Raw genomic sequence first — 18,603 nt, forward strand, 5'->3', positions numbered from 1 at the left:
AAATGCAATTGTGACGAGCACCCGCAGGAGGTGATCAAGATGTATCTGTTGAGAGAATGAGGGAGTGAATGGATGAAGACACTCACTGGATTCTTTAGTCCATGCTGCCTTTGATGCTAATACCCCATTTCCCAATGGGAAGGAGCCCTCCTACCCAGTCATTCTCCTGCTCCCCACGGCACTTTTAGCCAACTGTCAATTCTGGTAGGGCCCAGTAATCAATCTTGAATTAAATAGATTAGATTTGAACTTAAAATGCTTTGGTTGTGCTAGACTCTGCTAGGTGACCCTGTTAGCGGTTCTCAACCTGTGGGTCGTGACCCACAGGTTGAGAACCACTGCTGTAGAGCCTAAGACCATCAGAAAACACAGATATTTACATTAAGATTCATTAACAGTAGCAAAATTACAGTTATGAAGTAGCAACGAAAATAATTTTATGGTTGGGGGTCACCACAACATGAGGAACTGTATTAAAGGGTCGCGGCATTAGAAAGGTTGAGAACCACTGTGCTAGAGGGCCTGGATTCTAGCCTGCTTTGCTAACAGGCACTTGCCCCTCCATGCTTCAGTTTCCTTATGCTGTCTGCTACTGCCCAGAGCGGTTGCAAGGACCAAACGATTCAGGATTTGACCTGTCTGGTATTTCTCCTTCGGAGGACCCATCATCTTGAAGGGCCGAGGGTCTGGACTATGAGAACTGCCTGTGGTGATGGCAGAGGGAATACAACTCTTCTTCCCAGGTCCTGGCTTATCAGGAAACAAAGTTCTCCGAGCAGACAAAGCTGCGAGCCTTTATGAATGCATGCATGAGTACGTGTGTATGAATGTAAATTTGCATGTGAACAGGTGCGTTCATAGGACACGAGAGAGACAACAGAAGGTTTCAGGGTACTTTGTCCAGTGTCTTCCTTTCACAGGAGAATCTGCAAGTCTGGCTTTGAACCAAACATCCAGTACTCCTCTGGAATTGAATAATAAATGTTTTCCCAATTTGTAGCTTGCCTTTTATGGCTATTGATTGACATAAAAATGTTTTAAATTTTTATGAATGGCAAGTGGAATGACATTTTTGGATATGCTTATTCCCAATCTTAGAGAATTTCTGCTAAGCTCTTTGCGCGCGCGCGCGCACACACACACACACACACACACACACACACATCACACACACACATCCACACCCCACCATTGGCTAGCACAAAGTTGTCAAAGAAAATTCATTTACCAGGCTCTGTTTTCACTTCGTTGGTTGATCATTCTGTCCTTTTTGAGCTATCTTGTGTGTTCTAATGAGAGATCAGAGAACACGTGTTCTCTGAAATGTACTGCAAGCACCTTCCTCCTTCCCAGTCAGCACCTGGCTCTCGCATCACTTACAGACCAGGTCATTCTTCCGATCAAACTGATGGTGGCCTTCCAGGGTGGACATGTCAGTCAGGTTTTCACCAGGGAATCTGCTAACTCTTTCTTTGAAGTTGTAAGCAGGCTTTTGTTTATAATTATAACTCATACTCTTCCCTATTAGCAAATGATCCTCCAGTTTACATTTTCCTTTCAGTACGGCTCATGCCCATTGATCCTCTCAATATCTGTGCTGATGTAACCACTTGTGAACCTCACAGAGAAACAACCAGAACTCTCCCCACAGAACAGGTGACCACCACCCAGGTAGAAGACAACAGAAGTCCCACAAATCCCCTGTGGGCCGCTGAATTTACTCTTTTCCTGGTCAGGGATGCTCCTACCTGGGGTCCCCAGCCGTGGCATGGGTACAGTATTGCCGTGTGGTTCTCCAGCGGCCCCTGGTCCAAGCAGACATCTTTTGCCTTGTTGTTGCGAAGCTGCAGGAATAAGGAAAACATCATCCATCAGAGCTCATCTGGTGGAGCTGCTGCTGCTCAACTACCATTCCACCATGTCATGGTCCCAGCCACTCAATGGGGAGGTCAAGCGACACCCCACGTGGACCAAGGGCTGCGTCTGCGATGTGATCCCTCTAGCAGAGCCCTTCAGAGGATGCCATGGGCACCAATCCTGTGTCTGTGACCCTCACCCACACGGCTCCCCCTCCCCAGCATGAAAAAGGATCTCAGAAAACATCTGGACAAAGAAACACTGGTCAGCCATTGGTTTTCCAAAGTGGGCTTCAGCACCAATGCTGGTTTTAATAACATTAGGAATCACAGGTCAGCTTCTCCGTTCATTACTGACATAGAGGCATGGAAAACAGTCATCAAAAAGCAAACAAAGGCCTTTCCATCATGCAGAACTCTAGCAATGTTTATTTGTATATTCAAAAAATAGCTACTGAATGCATACACCGGGCCAGGCACCAAGTGTTCAGAGTGCACCTTCAAAGGAACAGACAAAAGTCCCCTAATTTGGCCCTCCAGGTGCACTGTGTTCTATGTGGGTGTCCGTCCCACCCACCACCCTGCAATCTCAACCAGCGGGAAAACAGCAATGCTGGCCTTCTCCATGTACACGGTCCCCTCCAGATTATGTTCTCCATGGAAACCAAACTAACTGGGTAAATCAAGAAGAGGGGTTCAGAGACGGAGGGGAGGTGGCTCCTGAGCTAAATGCTAAAAGGGATAGTTGGAATGATACTGGCAATGTTCTGTTTTTCAGCCGGATGGTAGCTATGTGGACGTTTGCTTTATATTGTTACACTGCACATGTATACTTTATGCACACTGTATATGTGTTATATTTCATATAATAATGCCTAAAGGAAAAAAAAAAGAAGTGCAAAAGTGAACTAGGGGCTAGGGCAGTCCAGGCCATGAGGGTAGTATGGACCAACCATAGCATTTTGAGCAGAGGAGTTGGTGGCCCAATGTTTCGTGCACACTGACATGCTTTTGCATGTAGGAAGCCCTGTCTCATGCATGCAAAAGTCAGGCTATAAAACATACACATACCTTTCTTTAAAAATTATTTTAAGACATTCTAGATAACATAGGTAAAAATATTTTAAAATGAATAAAAAGTGAATTATTGCCTAAGGAAGCCTGGACACTGGCACTGGATGTCCAGTGAGGCAGAAATGCCAGAGCTGACATCTGCTCAGAGGGGTGTGTCTCCCTTCGTCACTGGCTGGGGTCTGGTGTGGTGACAAGAACTACTAGTAGTAAGCTTTAAATTACACTTGTCTGAATACTGGTAAATTTTGTCACTGAACTGAATTAGACTACAAAGTTATTCTTAAAGAATATATAAAATGCAAATAGCCCAGCTGGTGTGGCTCAGAGGTTGAGTGTCAATCTATGAACCAGGAGGTCACGGTTCAATTCCTGATCAGGGCACATGCCCAGGTTGCAGGCTCCATCCCCTGTGGGGAAAGTGCAGGAGGCAGCAAAAGGTTCTCTCTCATCATTGATGTCTCTATCTTTCTCTCCCTTCCTCTCTGAAATCAATAAAAACATATTTTAAAAAACAGTTATCTAAATAAATCTACCATTATCTAAATAATGGTAGATTTTGTACAAATTAAATTTGACTAGTGTGACTTTTTTCATTGAATGCGATAGTACATCTGAAACACATTTCAGTTAATGGTGAGCTCAGCAAACAGAAGATGCTGAAAATGTTAACAATGCCTGGGAATTGGAGTAGGTTTTGTTTTCATCTTTATAGTTTCTACAGAATGTATGCATTAAATGTATTACTTAGAAGAGGAGATTTTTGCATAAGTAAGACGTCCTCCCCACCCCAAAATCAACTACAATCTCCAAGGCCGTCCCCCTGTTGGGCTCCAGAGACATCATTTCCTCTGTCCTGGCCATCTTCCCGCATTTTCCTATTTTTATTCTTCCTTTGTTAGTACCATTTTGTTCTTCTAATTATAATATTATCACATAAACACTAGTGATACCTGGGAGACATGAAAAAGTCCCCACACAAAACCTGCCTATTCCACTTGCTTTTAAGAATTACATTATCAATACTTTTCTCAAGTCATTAAACTTTTGTACAAACCTTTTGAAATAGCTACAATGTTCAAACCATTAAGACAGTATATTTAACTAACCTTCAAGTTAGATTCAGAATTTTTGATTAAAAAAAAAGTCACTAAGATGAACAATTTTACTCTCAAATCTTTGTCCTCATTTCAGATTATTTGCTTAGGAGAAGAGTGGAATGGCTATCATTAAGCCCTGTAATACATGCGGTTCAAATTGCTTTTTAAAAAGCTCATTTCAATTTGCACTCTCACGAGAGGATATGTGGCTTTTCATATTACCAAGACCTTGCTGGCAAAGTACCAGCACATATTCTAACAATGAGTATTTGTTCACTTGGTAGTAGGAGAAAAGCTATCGCAATGTATTTTAAAATTAGTTTTCACTTCTTTGATTATAAAATAAATTAGAAATTTTCATGTGTTTTTCAACTATTATATTTTCTTTTGTACTTTATTTTTCTATGGGATTTTAACTTTTCTTATTTAGGTTAAATTTTTTTTTATTTAAATCAATTTTCAGGGCTCATTATATATTAATGATACTATCCATTCATCTACAGTATTTATGGCATACCTATTTCCAGTTTGGCATATATTTCTCTATTTGGTTGATGTATAGATTACTTTAATATTTATGAGCTCAGATCCATTATCCTTTTCCTTTGCATTTTCTTTCATGGCTTTGATTCTTAGAAAGCCCTTCCTTCCCCTTTTAGAGATCAGATTCGTATCTATTTCCCTATGGTTCTATTATGGTTTCTTTTCTTTCATTTAATGCTATAGCTCATCTGAAATTCACTTTGGGATATGGCAAGCTGTTAGAATCTAAATTGTTTTCTTTTCCAAAGAGCTAGGCAATTTACCTAATTATCTTACAAATAATCCATTCACTGCCCACCATTTTCCAATGCTTCCTTTATGTTTGATCTTACTTTGGAAACAAAAAACAAACAAAACACCCCAAACCATGCTTTTTTATTTGAAGAAGAAAAGACTTCATAATTACTGCTGTGTGCCAGTTACTATTCTAAGAACTCTACACATCATATGTTTCATCTTCCCAACAACCCCATGCAATAAGCATTTTCCTTCCCCCATTTCACAGATGAAGGAATGGAAGCTGAGAAGAGCCACCCGGGGTAGTGGATTCATCCAGCAGGCTGGCTCTGGAGTCTGCATGACACAGACTACCCCTGAAAGAAGCAAGCTTCCCTTTCCTAATTCCCGCTCAGGAGAGACACCTCACCTGAACCCTGATGGTTTAACCTGGAGCTGATTACAATAGCCAAGATCTGGAAGCAGCTCAAGGGTCCATCTATAGATGAGTGAATAAAAAATCTGTGGTATATTTATATAATGGAATACTACTCAGCCATAAAAAAGGAAATCTTATCCTTTGTGACACATAGGTAGACCTAGAGAGCATTATGCTAAGTGAAATAAGCCAGAGAGAGACAAGTACCATATGATTTCACTCATATGTGGAATGAATTTAATGAATAAAATGAACTAAGAAGCAAAATAGAAACACTCATAGGCCCAGCCAGCATGGCTCAGTGGTTGAGCATTGACCTATGAACCAGTAGGTCACAGTTCTATTCCTGGTCAGGGCATATACCGGGGTTGTGGGCTTGATCCCCAGTTTGGGGAGTGCAGGAGGCAGCCAATCAATGATTCTCTATCATCATTGATGTTTCTCTCTCCCTCTCTCTTCCTCTTCATCAATAAAAAAAGAAAAAGAAAATAAATGAAACAGACTCATAGAGAACAGACTGACAGCTGTCAGAGTGGAGGGGAATTGGGGGGCTGGGCGAAAAAGGTGAAGAGGTTAAGCAAACACACACACACACACACACACACACACACACACACACACACTCTCATAGATACAGACAACAGTATGGTGATTACCAGAGAGAAAGGTGGGTGGGTAGAAGAAGGTAAAGGGGGGATAAATGGTGATGGAAGGAGACTTGATTTGGGATGGTGAACACATAATACAATATACAGATGATGTATTATAGATCTGTACACTTAAAAAACTATATAATTTTATTAACTAATGTCATCCCAATAAATTCAATAAAAATTAAAATAATAAAAGGCACCAGGCATAAAGTAGAAAAATTCACAGCTATAGAAAGAGTAAACATGCTAAATCAAAGAATGCCTTGCTAGCTTCAGTCTATAATCAGAGATGGAGAATCTATACTAATAATAGAGGGATATGCAAATTGACTGGGATGCCGTCACGGTAACAGTAACGACCGAACAGCAGGCTGTGTGGGGCGACAAGGCTGGCAGGGGGTATAGTGAGGGATGACCAAACGACTGAAGAGCAGGCTGTGTGGGGCAACCAGGTCAGCAGGGGGGTTAGTGAGGGACAACCAAATGACTGAACAAGCAGGCTGCATGGGGCAATCAGGCCAGCAGGGGGGCAGTTGGGGGCAACAGGCTGGCAGGGGGAGCAGTGAGGGGCGACCAGGCTGGCGGTGGGGCAGTTGGGGGTGACCAGGCCAGCAGGGGGGGTAGCTGGGGGCCACCAGGCTGGCAGGGGAGGCAGTAAGGGGGGACCAGGCTGGTGGGAGGGGCAGTTAGGGATGATCAGGCCAGTAGGGGGGGCAGTTGGGGTGACCAGGCTGGCAGGGGGGGCAGTTAGGGGCAATCAGGCAGGCAGGCAGGCAGGTGAGCAGTTAGGAGCCAGTGGTCCTGGATTGTGAGAGGGATGTCCGACTGTTGGTTTAGGCCCGATCCCTGGGATCAGGTCTAAACCGGCAGTCGGACATCCCCCAAGGGGTCCTGGAGAGGGTGCAGGCTGGGCTGAGGGGACCGCCCCCATGCATGAATTTCATGCACCGGGCCTCTAGTGTGTGTATAAAAAGCACATATGTATGTGTATAAAATATATGTTTTTAGTAAAAAACAATATACATACACAATAAAGAAGACTGCACAACAAAATGTACACATTATCTATGCCTAGATCCAATCCCGGCTACATGACTGATAGGCTGTAAAACTTAGGTAATTCATTTAATTTCTCTAAGTCTCAGCTTTCTTATCAATAAAATGGGGAAAAATACTATTACCTCATAAGGTGACAGTGAAACGAATTCATATGTAAAAAGCACTTAGAATAGTGCGTGGCATTTTGAAAGCACCCAGTGAGTGTTTATTGCTATTATTTTAAAACTTTTCCAAAATCTATATTTATGACATTTGTAATAAGAAAGAATTCAGGTGTAGGAAGGTGCTATTTTCTCATCATAGGAAATCTGAGAAGCACATCTCACCCTTTCTTTGGTGGTAAATGGCTCTGGGCCACAGCATTGAGCAATGGAGAGCTCCAGTCCCCACCCCACTTTATACCCAACTTCCTGGTGAATGTCCCATTTACAGGTCCCAGGGGACTTCAAAATCAAAACGTTCCAAAGAGAACTCATTAGCCATTCCACACCACAGGCTGAAGGATGGCCCATGCCCCTTTGTAACATTCCTTTTGTCTCTTCTACCAGCTGGTGAGAGCCCTGCTGTCAGGGACTGCACCATCAAAATCCACTCACTGAATGAATGAATGAATGAATGAGTACATGAATGAATGACTCTGTTCCTTATTTTCCCCCATCAAAGCAATATACAACCCATGGCTCAGCCATCCAAGCTGAGAGCATGTATGGTCTTAATTACCTCCCCGTATGCAATGGTGTTATTGTATCTTCTCATTTCTGGGTAAACGTGGTCCAGGTACCACTGGAAATTCTTACACTTCAAACTTTTCCTTAAGGCTCTTCTTTCAGAGACATCACCTATGTCGATTCCCGGGTTCTGAAAGTAGAGAGAAGCAAAGGGCATTAGTGACTGGGGAGCTCTGGCCGAAGCGTCACCCTCGGGAAAACCGTCGGAGAGAAATCTTAATTTCTCTGCAAGCTTACTCGGAAGGTCGGATTAAGGGCACCTATTTGATCATCTATCCCCAAGCTAGACACTACTGTCCTCTGAGCGCATCACACGGTCCCCAAATCAGCTGCCCCGATCATCGCTGTGCGAAAGGGGTCCCGGGACACCCTATGTGGCACCCTGTATTCCCAGCTGCGCCTCTCCCACATTTTTTGAGTGACTATCCGAGCCAATTATCACAGGAATTATTTCATTAAGACAAGGAAATAGATGTGCCTCTACACCACCTCCTGTCTTTCTTTTCTGCACAGGTGTAATTTCCCCCTTTGTTGGCTCTTTGTGGAGTTCATTTATGCAGAAGTGAAATAATTTTCCATCGCAAAGCTTGTAATAATGTCCTAATGAATAATTCACTCTGCTTTTACAGAAATGAACCTGTAATGGGCTGCTGTGTGCTGACAGGGAGAAATAAAGTAGCTGAAATATGACTCCACAGACTCAGCCACAAGATGGCCCTGAACTAGTGGATACGGGCTGCTCTCCACAGAGGCGGGGAAGCCACGCAGCATCTTGGGGGTCCAGAAGAGATCAGATGATTTCATTAAGATTTCTTCTTCAGCAGCCAAACAATGATTTCCAAAGGAACAGCCCTTTAAATGTCAAACATTAAAATTCAAAGGCAAGCTTGGGCTCCGGTATTTACCTCTTTGTTTTAATATACTTAGCATGATTAACGAGAATGGCCATTTGTGAAAAGTGTGGTAGGGGACACTGGCATTAGGGACCAGAGGTGGTTTGTGATGATGGAGAAGGCATTGGGATAGTCAGCAGCCCTGAGGTCTCAGGACTCTAAGTCACACCACCATTCTAAGTCACGGCTCCTCATGTGCAAAATGGGGAAAATAACACCTGTTCCACTGCCATCACAGGGTGTGGGCAGAGGTGAATGAAGACTGGACTTCGCATGCCTCCCCGCCACATGCTATGTGCAGGACCTTAATAAGCAAGTCACTTCTAACCCCCAGAGCTTCGGTTTACCCATCTGTAAAATGGACATCACACTAGGTTCACATCAGGTTAGCATTTATCGAGCCCTTAATTTTAGCCATGCTCTGTTCTAAGCCTCATTTTTAGCTTACCAGGAGCCCTAGGAGAGAAATGTGAACAATCCCTGTTGTACAGATGAGGAAACCGAGGCAGATGGTTCCTAAGTCTTGAGGTTGTTTTGAGGGCTAAATGAGATATTACAAATAAGAAACTTATCTAGAGCCTGGGACATAGCAAGGGCTCACCAAATGTTGCCTATCTTGATATCATAACAAGTAAAATCACTTACAGTGTCACAGCTCAAAGCACTACATTGCCATGGGGGTTTTCAATACTGTAGAACCTTGTTTCCACAATTGTAACAACAATGATGTAAATGCTTCACTTTCATCCTCGTTATCCACAGACCTTGCACATATTCAACTGCATTTCTGCTGTTTTGGGCTCCAGCTTCCTGAAACACAGGGGCTGCTATTTCTCAGCAGGAACATTCTAGGCAATCCTCTCAAGGGCATGGCTTGGACATCTGGCTGACGAGGTAAAGCCAGCTGTGGCTGGGGGTTTGGCTCACCCTTCTGTGTGGCAGAGGACAAACAACACTCACCGACATTCCCATACCCTAGCCAGGCACTGCTCTAAGGATGTCACCGGTACTTAGATTTAGTACTTTAGGTCTAAAGTACTAAAGTACCACCGAGGAAGGAGGACCTGCTATTATCCCCATTTTATAGCTGAGGAACCCAAGGTACAAAGGCTGTATACATGGATTCATTCAAGATCTCATAACTAGTAAGTGGCAGGGCTGGGATTCAAAGGGCTGCAGTAACACGGGCATTTTCCTGGGCTACCTTCTGGGCAGAATATGGGGAAGAGCTGAAGAGCCATGTAAACAAGGGATTCAGCATATAGTGGGGGCACATGTCACGAGGCAGCTGGAGCTCCACGGGAGGGCAAGCCGTTAGAACAGATGACAGGGTCTGGTGCCAACAGTTTTGGGCAAGGATCTTCCGAACAGTGCATGTTCAGAAGCAGGGCATCCAGATGACTGTAATAAGACTGGGACTAACCCAATACGACCCTCCTAGTCCTTGTAAATGGATTTTGAGGTTTCTGTTGTCACAGTCCCCCTGTACAGTGAGGGTTCCAAAACCCGGAGCTCTGTGGACCCCCTCAAAATGCGTTCATAATTTTGCAAGTCTGAGTATCTTTCTGGGGAGGAAGCATCAGCTTATCAAAGGGATCAATGTCCCGTCCAACACAAGGATCACTGTTCTAGGGAGATGGGGAGGTCTGCTGGGCCCTACCTCCAGCGGCAGGTTCCACGCTATGTACACATGAGACTTGTAATCGTCCATCCAGACCTCAGCCACCCGGAGAGCATTCCTCTTGGTGTAGAAGCCGATGTTGCTATTGTATGGCTTCTTCTTCCGCTCGATGTGGGCCACCCGTGAGCAAGGCAGGACCTCCATGCTGCCCCCGCAGAGCCATACCTGGAGGTGCAAGGACTTTGTCAGCCTGAGAGAGACATTCCCAGAGGTCACTGCCCCTCCCTGAGGCCCCAAGGCAATGGCTCAGGAGACCTAGCGTGCGTGAGAAATAACATTTTAACATATAAAGCCATATGAGATTTAAGGGTTGGTTTGTAACCGCAGCCCTAACCTAACCTAACCTAACCTAACCTAACCTAATTAAAACAGGTAGAAGAGAACATTTGGGGAATTTTTATAGATATGTCTAGAATATTAAAATCCAGCTCTGGGTAAGAGTGACCCATCAAGGTGCTCCCAGGGACACATGGCTTTCTCTGTTCTCAGTAGTGCATTGGCATCCATGTAAGTTCCCCCCGCCCCACCTGCTGGAACTGTGTCCGGCAGATCTAGACTGGAAAATTCAAACTAAAAAACAGGCCATCTTTGTTCACATCAGCACAAAGTACCCGTATACAGGGGTCTAGTTCTGCATTGTTAATATGCTCCAGTGTGGAGTCCGGAGAGCACAGATGCCTGGCATTCTGGAAGCATCCACCCCAATAAGATCATGTACAGGCATCACTGTTCCTGGAATAATCAGGTGGAAGGCTGACATGATGGTTGTCTTCGAGAGATGCAAAAGCCCAAGGAAGCGACACATGCTGTTCTCTGCCTGGGCATGGCAGGCGTCCAGGCTCCCAGGCCCTGCTTCCAGGGGAAAGCTGGACCATCCAACCACTCTCAGTCCCAGGCAGGAAAAACAAAGCATTTCTGATTGCCCAGAGGATTAATTTGTGAAAGTGAAATGTCCTGCTTCTTGGGAAAGGAGGAAGAAGACAGAGAAATTTCAGGGACCTGTGAGATGTCCTGCTGTGAGCTCCTGTGTACTCCCCGAAAATGACAGTGTGCTGGTGAACTAACTCAGGTCAGCACAAAGTATGCTCATTCCAGACGGGGTCGTTTCAAGCCATTCTACCTTTAGTCTCCCGGAAACCTGCATCCTTGAGTAATTGTCCACTTCTCCTGGGCCTTTATTGATTAAATTTGGTGGCACAATTCATATGTGTGTGATCCTCTGTTTCTATTTCCCAAATCTGGTTATATCACAGGGAAATCATATATCTCTGGAACATTCTCCTCATCACCAAGAATCCTCTCTCACTGCTCATGCCTTCAATGAGGAGACAGTGAGCTAAGGGATTTGTAGACAGTGGTGGTTCAGACTAGTTTGATTTGGAACCTGATAACTAGGTATTCCCTTGGGTTGAGACAGACCCATTAGAAGGAAGCCAAGTCAGGGAGGCAAAATATTGCAAAAGATCTGTGGGGAATAGGGGCAAGACACCCTGCAGGGTTAAACAAGGCAGCTGAATTTCTAGGGGTGAGGAAAGACACAGAGTTCCACAGTTATGTGGCATTTGATAGTTTCAATATTCAGGGGGCTCTGGCTGGGTAGCTAGATTGGTTAGAATGAGCCAAGGTTGTGGGTTTGATCCCTGGTCAGGGCACATACAAGAAACAGCCAATAAGTGCATAAATAAGTGGAACAACAAATTGATCTCTCTCTCTCTCTCTCTGTCTCTGTCTCTCTCTCTCCCTCTCTTCTTTCTTCTATCCCTCCCTCCCTCACTCTCAAGTCAATAAATAAATATTTTTTTAAAAGATTCAGGGAATAAATGAAAAGACACTCCTGTTCACCAATGAGAAAAGTTAATATTGTTAGGATGGCAATACTCCCCAAACTGATCTAAAGACTCAGCTTTCAACAAGGGTGCCAAGACAATTCAGTGCGGGGGAAAGAATAGTCTTTTAATTATGTTGGACAACTGCAAAAGAATGCCTTTGGGCCACTACCTCTACAAAAATTAACTGTAAATGGATCAAGGACTTAATGTAAGAGCTAAAACTGTAGAACTCTTAGAAGAAAATACAAGAGCATATTTTCATGACCTTGGATTACACAAATGTTCATCAACTGATGAATGAATAAACAAATGTGATATATCCATACAATGGGATATTATTTAGCAGTAAAAATAAATGGAATTCTGATACATGCTATGATATGAATGAACCTTGAAAACATTATGCTAAATGAAAGATGCCACAAAGAACCATATATTGTATGATTCCATTTACATGAAAAGTCTAGGGTAAGACAATCCATAGAGACAGAAAGTAAATTGATGGTTGCCTAGGACTGGGGATGGGTTTGGAGAAAGGTAGAAAGACTGCTGGTAGGTATGACGTTTCTTTTTAGGGTGAACAAAATGTTCTAAAATTGTGTTCATCATTGTACAACTCTAAATATACTAAAAAGCCACTGAGTTGTACACTTTAAATGGGTGAATTATAATGGTATGTGAGTATCTCAACAAAGCTGTGACAAAGTAAATAAACCAATAGGCAGATAAATAAGTCCACAGAGAGATGGAGAAAAGAAATTCCAGGGTTGGATTCCGGGTTGGGGAGGTTCCGGACGACTGAGGAAAGCCAAGAAGGGGTGGGTACAAGCACGGATCACAGGTGCAGGTATATGAAAAGCCTCAGCAAAAGCCAGGAACCCAGTTCCAAGAACAGAGCCACCAAGTGGGAACAGAACCTGCAACCAGGCCTATTTGGTGCCAATCCTCGGTAAGCTGTCCAGACCAAGGTCAGTATTGCTCCAAAGCCCCCAGTGCGATTATGCTCACGAGAAGGCTCAAGTGGCCTTGTTAGGAGTAGAGGTGAGAAGGGAAGAGGAGCCAGGTTGCACCCTGTGTCAGATCCCAAATCTCTTAAATGACAAGGGAGCGATGATGTCCCAGGCCGAGAAGCAGGCAATGAAACATTCCTGTCTTGTGTGGCAGGAACCTGGCTTCCTGTGCTGGGCTCTGGCATGTGGATATGAGCTGGCATGCTCAGTGAGAACCAACTCACAGCCACTCGGCTCTTCATGTATAGTCTGGGGTGGGGCAAGGGGCTCTCAGACTCTGTTGGACCCAGAAAAGAGAGTGAATTACCATGGTAGGCACTGGCCCAGATTCCTATAACATCATCACAGTCCCTCTCTGTCTGGAGAAACCTGGGTGTCAACTGATAGATGAGTGGATAAATAAGATGTGGTACATATGTACAATGGAATACTACTCAGTCATAAAAAAGAATGAAATCTTGCCATTTGCAAGAACATGAATGGATCTAGAGGGTATTTTGCTAAGTGAAGTAAGTCAAAAAGAGAAAGACAAATACCATATGATTTCACTTATATGTGAACAAAAACAGACACAAATAAATACACAAAACAAAACAGAAACAGATCCATAAATAAAGAAAACAAGCTGATAGTTTCCAAAGGGGGAGGGAGATGAGGAGATAGGTAAGAAAGGAAACAAACAAACAAACAAATGAGAGAGAGAGAGAGAGAGAGAGAGAGAGAGAGAGAGAGAGAGAGAGAATCACAAGACTCTAGGTCCTAAGAAGTCTTAGACAAAACAAATCTCTTCTGCTTCAGAACAATTGATGCCCTGGAAGAAGAAGAGGACACTATGGGAGAGGGATGCCAGTGGGCGGGTGGTGTTGGTATCTCCGAGAGAGAGAGAGAGAGAGAGAGAGAGAGAGAGAGAGAGAGAGAGAGAGAGAGAGACTTCAAGGGTGTGCTGGTTTAATTCCATCTGATGCATGTTTCTTTCATTCATTCAACTCATACCATTTAATAAATATTTCACTAACTCCTTAGAGCCTTAAGTTTGTTATCAAACTAGGAAAATTTGGTATTCCCAGAATTACCCCTGGATCTCAGACTCGTCAATTGTCCCTGATTGTCCTCTATACTTTCTCAGTTGAAGTCTCCCATCTTTCCTTCAAGGACAGGATGAAAAATTGTCTTACATTGCTGGTTCCAAAGGCTGGCTGTGCCTTTGAATCACTAAGAGAGTTTTTTAAAATTATAAATGTCTGGGTCCCACCTCAGACCTAAGAATCTAATTCTCCAGGGGCGGAGCTGGGTGTTTAAAGAGTTCCCCCACTTTTTATGTTGTGATGTGTAACCAGGTTTGGGAACCACTAGCCTAGGGCTTTTCTGAGGCTATGGTGTTATGACTCTATATCATAGGGGCTGAAAGAAGCTAGGATGTGCCTGGCCAAAGCCGGTTCAGCCTGGTAGTGGTTCCAGGTGTTGACAAGAGGCAGGGCATCTAATGTGCCAGGTGCTGCCCAGACCACGCTCTCCCAGGGCCTCTGTCACTGAGGTCAGAAAGGGAGGAAAGTCTCTCTTCAGTGGGAGCCTGAAGCCACTGCCAGGTGCAGGTGAAAAGCTGTGGGGGACGCCAAGGAGTCAGAACCAATGTGACTGGTTTGCTTATATCATCTATTCTTGTAGGCAGTGGCCTCCAAATGTTTTTGATATTCATTCTCCTCTGGAAAAAAATTAAAGCATATCCTTCAATATGTTTAGTTTATCCATTTTAAATTATATGCACATGCTACTGTACTAATATATTTTACACATGATAAATTAACATATATATAGAAATTGAAAATGATATGAAAAGGGAAGCATTATTATATTCCTCTTGTACCCCAGTGGATTTTCTTGTGTGGCCCACTTTGGAAACCACTATAAGAATTCAAATATTCAAGGTCAAGTCTTATCTCCCCATTTTAGGAGACCAGCTGTTTATCATGGGCAGTGGGAAGTATTCAGGAATGAGGAGGTTTGGGCCTAGTGAGAATTTTCAACTCTGCCATTGAGAGCCATGATTACGTGAAAGCCACTTTTCAGAGATGCTCCAAGCACCCCCGGGGGCATTGCAATTTTGGAAAGAGCCTCAGATGCTGTTACAGGAGGAAGCCCAGAGTCCTCTCCCCACCCCGCACCACAATCATTCAAATTGAACAGGAAGCAGCAGGAGCCAGAAAGAATCCCTGGTGCTCTCCTGAGCACTCCATTCCTCAGCACTGGCCAGTCCACCACCAAGTCCTGCAGATGGTGACTCCTCCCCATGGCTCACCTCCACTCACTTCCCATCACACCCGCCATGACCACCAAACCACCTCCTCCTCCACCATCACTCTAAGCTGCCACCTAGGCCACAGCAACCACCTCTCCACAGCTCCATCCGTCCAACCTCCACGCAGCAGCAGGTGGTGTGATCTGATCACGCCATGCCTCGGAACACTTCCTGGCTCTCACTACTCTGAGAATGAAGCCCCAAATCTGACTGTGGCCTTCAAGGACTTGCATCTCCTTGCCCCACCAGCATCATCACTGCACTTCCCCCAACAATCCTGCTTTCTATTCTTCCGGGTGCCACACTCCTTCCAGCTTCAAAATCTTTTTATCCCCCTGCCTTGCACTCCTCCATTCTCCACCTAGTTAATTCCTACTTTAGCCTTTAGCTCAATCATTGCTTCCTCAGGGAGGCCCCCCTAGAAAGTCAGAGCCCCCATCACACCTTCATATAGCACTTACCACAGCTGTGAATTTGTGAGCACATTACCTTCTCTCTTCTTTAGCTGCTAGCTCCATGAGCACTGTGCCTGGCACACAAGTAAGTACCTGATAAATTCTTGTTCGAATGACAATGTGAATGTATTAATGAATGGAGGGGCTGTAGGGCATATGTATGGAGTAGAAAGCACAATGCTGCTTTGGTCTGAGATGCTGGTCTTCCTCACTCACCAGGGGGCTGAGTGGGGAGAGACAGGAGAAGGGAGCTGAGAGGAGCATATCTGAGGGAGAGGAGCATATCTGAGGGAGAGTGGTGGCCAGGTCTCTGGAGGGCATAGTCCACACATGCACTTCAGACACGGCCTGGACATCTGAGGGGAGACTGGTAGTCTGGAAGAGCCAGTGCAGCTCATTGGCATGCCAGTCTGGCCCGTGAATTCAGTGCTTGGTCGTGGAGAAACCTTCTAGAAACAATCCAGCACATCCTCTTCTCAGAAAGCATAAGGAGACCGTGGGGATGGAAATCTAGCCTGGGAGTAATGATAATAATGGTGACTCAGCTAACTGGTGTCCTCCACACCCCAATTCTAAGCTACCCCTTTAAGTTACTCCTTTCTGAGTTTCTCCCAGGTATATATAAGATATGCATTTTAATAAATATCTGTTGGATTTTCTCTTGTTAATTTATCTTTTGTTACAGGGGCCCCAACTGAGATCCTAGAAGGGTAAAGATTTTTCTCCTCTACACCATCCTCACTCACAAGGTCTGTAACTTCTCCAGTGGTAACTATGGGTGCCCCACACTGTCCAGCCAGGTCTCTCAGACAAAGCTAGCGAAGCAACTCTGCAGTCCGAAGTCTACCCAATAATGATGCAGAGTCCTACTCTGATGTCTTACAGATGTCACTATTCATGAGCTATGTTATCCTCACAAGTTATGTATAGTTTTTCTCTTATGAACATAAAAGGAACTACATAGCAGACCTGACAAGCTCAGTGACCGAGAGTAACCACATATGCTGCTCTGATCATAAATTCCTAACTTGGCAGGCCACAGCGGGTAGTCCCCTCCCAGGCCTCCAGCTTCCTAAGCAAAGGTCAATCTTTACCCTACACGAGTCTAGACTCTAGTACATTGTTCTTACGCATCTAGGATAACATACCTTTGAAACACCAGAGTAATCTTCTTTTCCAGACCCCTCAAGGCACAACGGCTGTCACTAGAGCACAAGACCATGAAACCCTTCATTATTATCCTGCTGCCTGCACACCATCTCTATATGCTGTACATGTTAAATGTTAACTATCCAGTACCCACCAATGAAAACAAGTATGTGATTCTCCATTTTCCTTTTTAATCAAATCCTTGAGATTTCCCTCGTCACTTTCTCCTGCCTCCTTAACCTACCACCAATGGATTTCATGAATCCCCCCTTCCGTTTTATCCGTTGATTCTGAAGTATAAAGTAACCTGCCAAATGGCCATTCTCTGGAGCATTTTCTCAATCCACTGAAATCTTGCTTCCTGGCATGTCCTCAGATTTGGCTCAGATAAACTCTTATAAAGTTTCTTTCTAGGTTTGGACTTTCTTTCATTGATTAGATGAAAGAATGACAAATACTGACACTCAAATGGGAGAATTCCAAGGGAGTTAAAACTGGTGAGACAGCCAGAAAGGGGCACAAGAAATAAACCTTCTCTATGAAGGCCTCCAGTTTGTTCAGTGAGCTTTCTTCCCAATTCACATACCAAAAGGGACAGGAAATTTCACTGACACCTCTCAGGAGAGAAGAAAACACAATTTTCTCTATATTTTTCTCTATATTTTGTCATGGAGATTTGGAGTATAAGAAAAAAAAAAAAGTTTACCCCTTTAAAAAAAGATGAGGGGAGGGAAGTCAAAGAGCCCAGAATTAAATAAACGCTCTGATGGCTTCCTGTGGTTTGTGACCAGCAGCTCCAGACATCCTGGGTAATGAGGTGTTCTGGGGCCACAGGGACTCCTGTAGCCCTCAAGGCCACCCCCTAAGGAGAAGTGGAGGCACCTGGCCTTCAACCCCAGCATCCTCCCTCCTATGACCTCCTTTCAAGGCCTGACCTGTGTACCTGACCCACAGAACCTGGAAGTCCTGTCCTGGGTGGGGCCTCTCCTCTCCTTCCCCTGGGGGGGTGAGGGAAGCCCTGCCCCTTGGGAGTCTCTCAGCCATCTCCTTCCAGGGACAGGAATCCTTCCTGATAGCAGATTTAAGTCACTTCAGAAACTATTTAAACCCATTTACATTGTTAAAAACAACATCAGAGGAACATTCAACACAGAAACAACTCCATTCAGTAATCCAAGTGCAGGCAAATTTAAGCCTTTTGTCTGCTGGTAAAATCTGTTCAAAGCAACACCGATTTCTGGCTAAGAGAACATCTGATTTGTTACTCACATCCTCCCAATCATTTTAGGGACTACCTGGTAACCCACCTCCCAGAGGCCTGGGCTCACCCTCCTGAAGATCAGGGCCCCCAGAGATGGCCCTGGTCCTCAGCACCCCCTCTGCCATGCTGGAGACAGCGAGCTGGCTTTTCCCAGTTTAGATGCACATTCTATCCCACGAAATTGGACGATCACGTAATGGCTTTGCTCCTACAGTCCTTTTGTGAGAATTCAATTTTAATTCTTCTGCTTTATTTATTACTGTTTCTCAGAAGTGGGGATTTACAAATATGGACCTCAAGACATATCTCAGTTTAGCTACCACAATGACAAGAACGCTTAAGTACCTGGATTCTCTTGCCAGTC

At 44.4% G+C, this 18,603-nt stretch overlaps 1 protein-coding gene across 2 annotated transcripts in view; it reads right to left on the reverse strand.

Annotated features, from left to right (window-relative positions):
- GALNT17 (polypeptide N-acetylgalactosaminyltransferase 17) overlaps positions 1-18,603 on the reverse strand; it is a 415,865-nt gene that overhangs the window by 22,379 nt on the left and 374,883 nt on the right. For both annotated transcript variants that reach the window (XM_079796078.1, XM_079796079.1), the window contains 3 exons: positions 10,219-10,404; positions 7,658-7,795; positions 1,749-1,844 (listed from right to left, as the gene is read on the reverse strand). In XM_079796078.1, coding sequence (XP_079652204.1) covers positions 1,749-1,844; positions 7,658-7,795; positions 10,219-10,404 — 420 coding nt within the window. The remainder of the gene's footprint in view (positions 1-1,748; positions 1,845-7,657; positions 7,796-10,218; positions 10,405-18,603) is intronic.

Source organism: Cnephaeus nilssonii, assembly GCF_951640355.1.
Source record: "Cnephaeus nilssonii genome assembly, chromosome: 2".
NCBI classification, from domain to species: Eukaryota; Metazoa; Chordata; class Mammalia; order Chiroptera; family Vespertilionidae; genus Cnephaeus; species Cnephaeus nilssonii.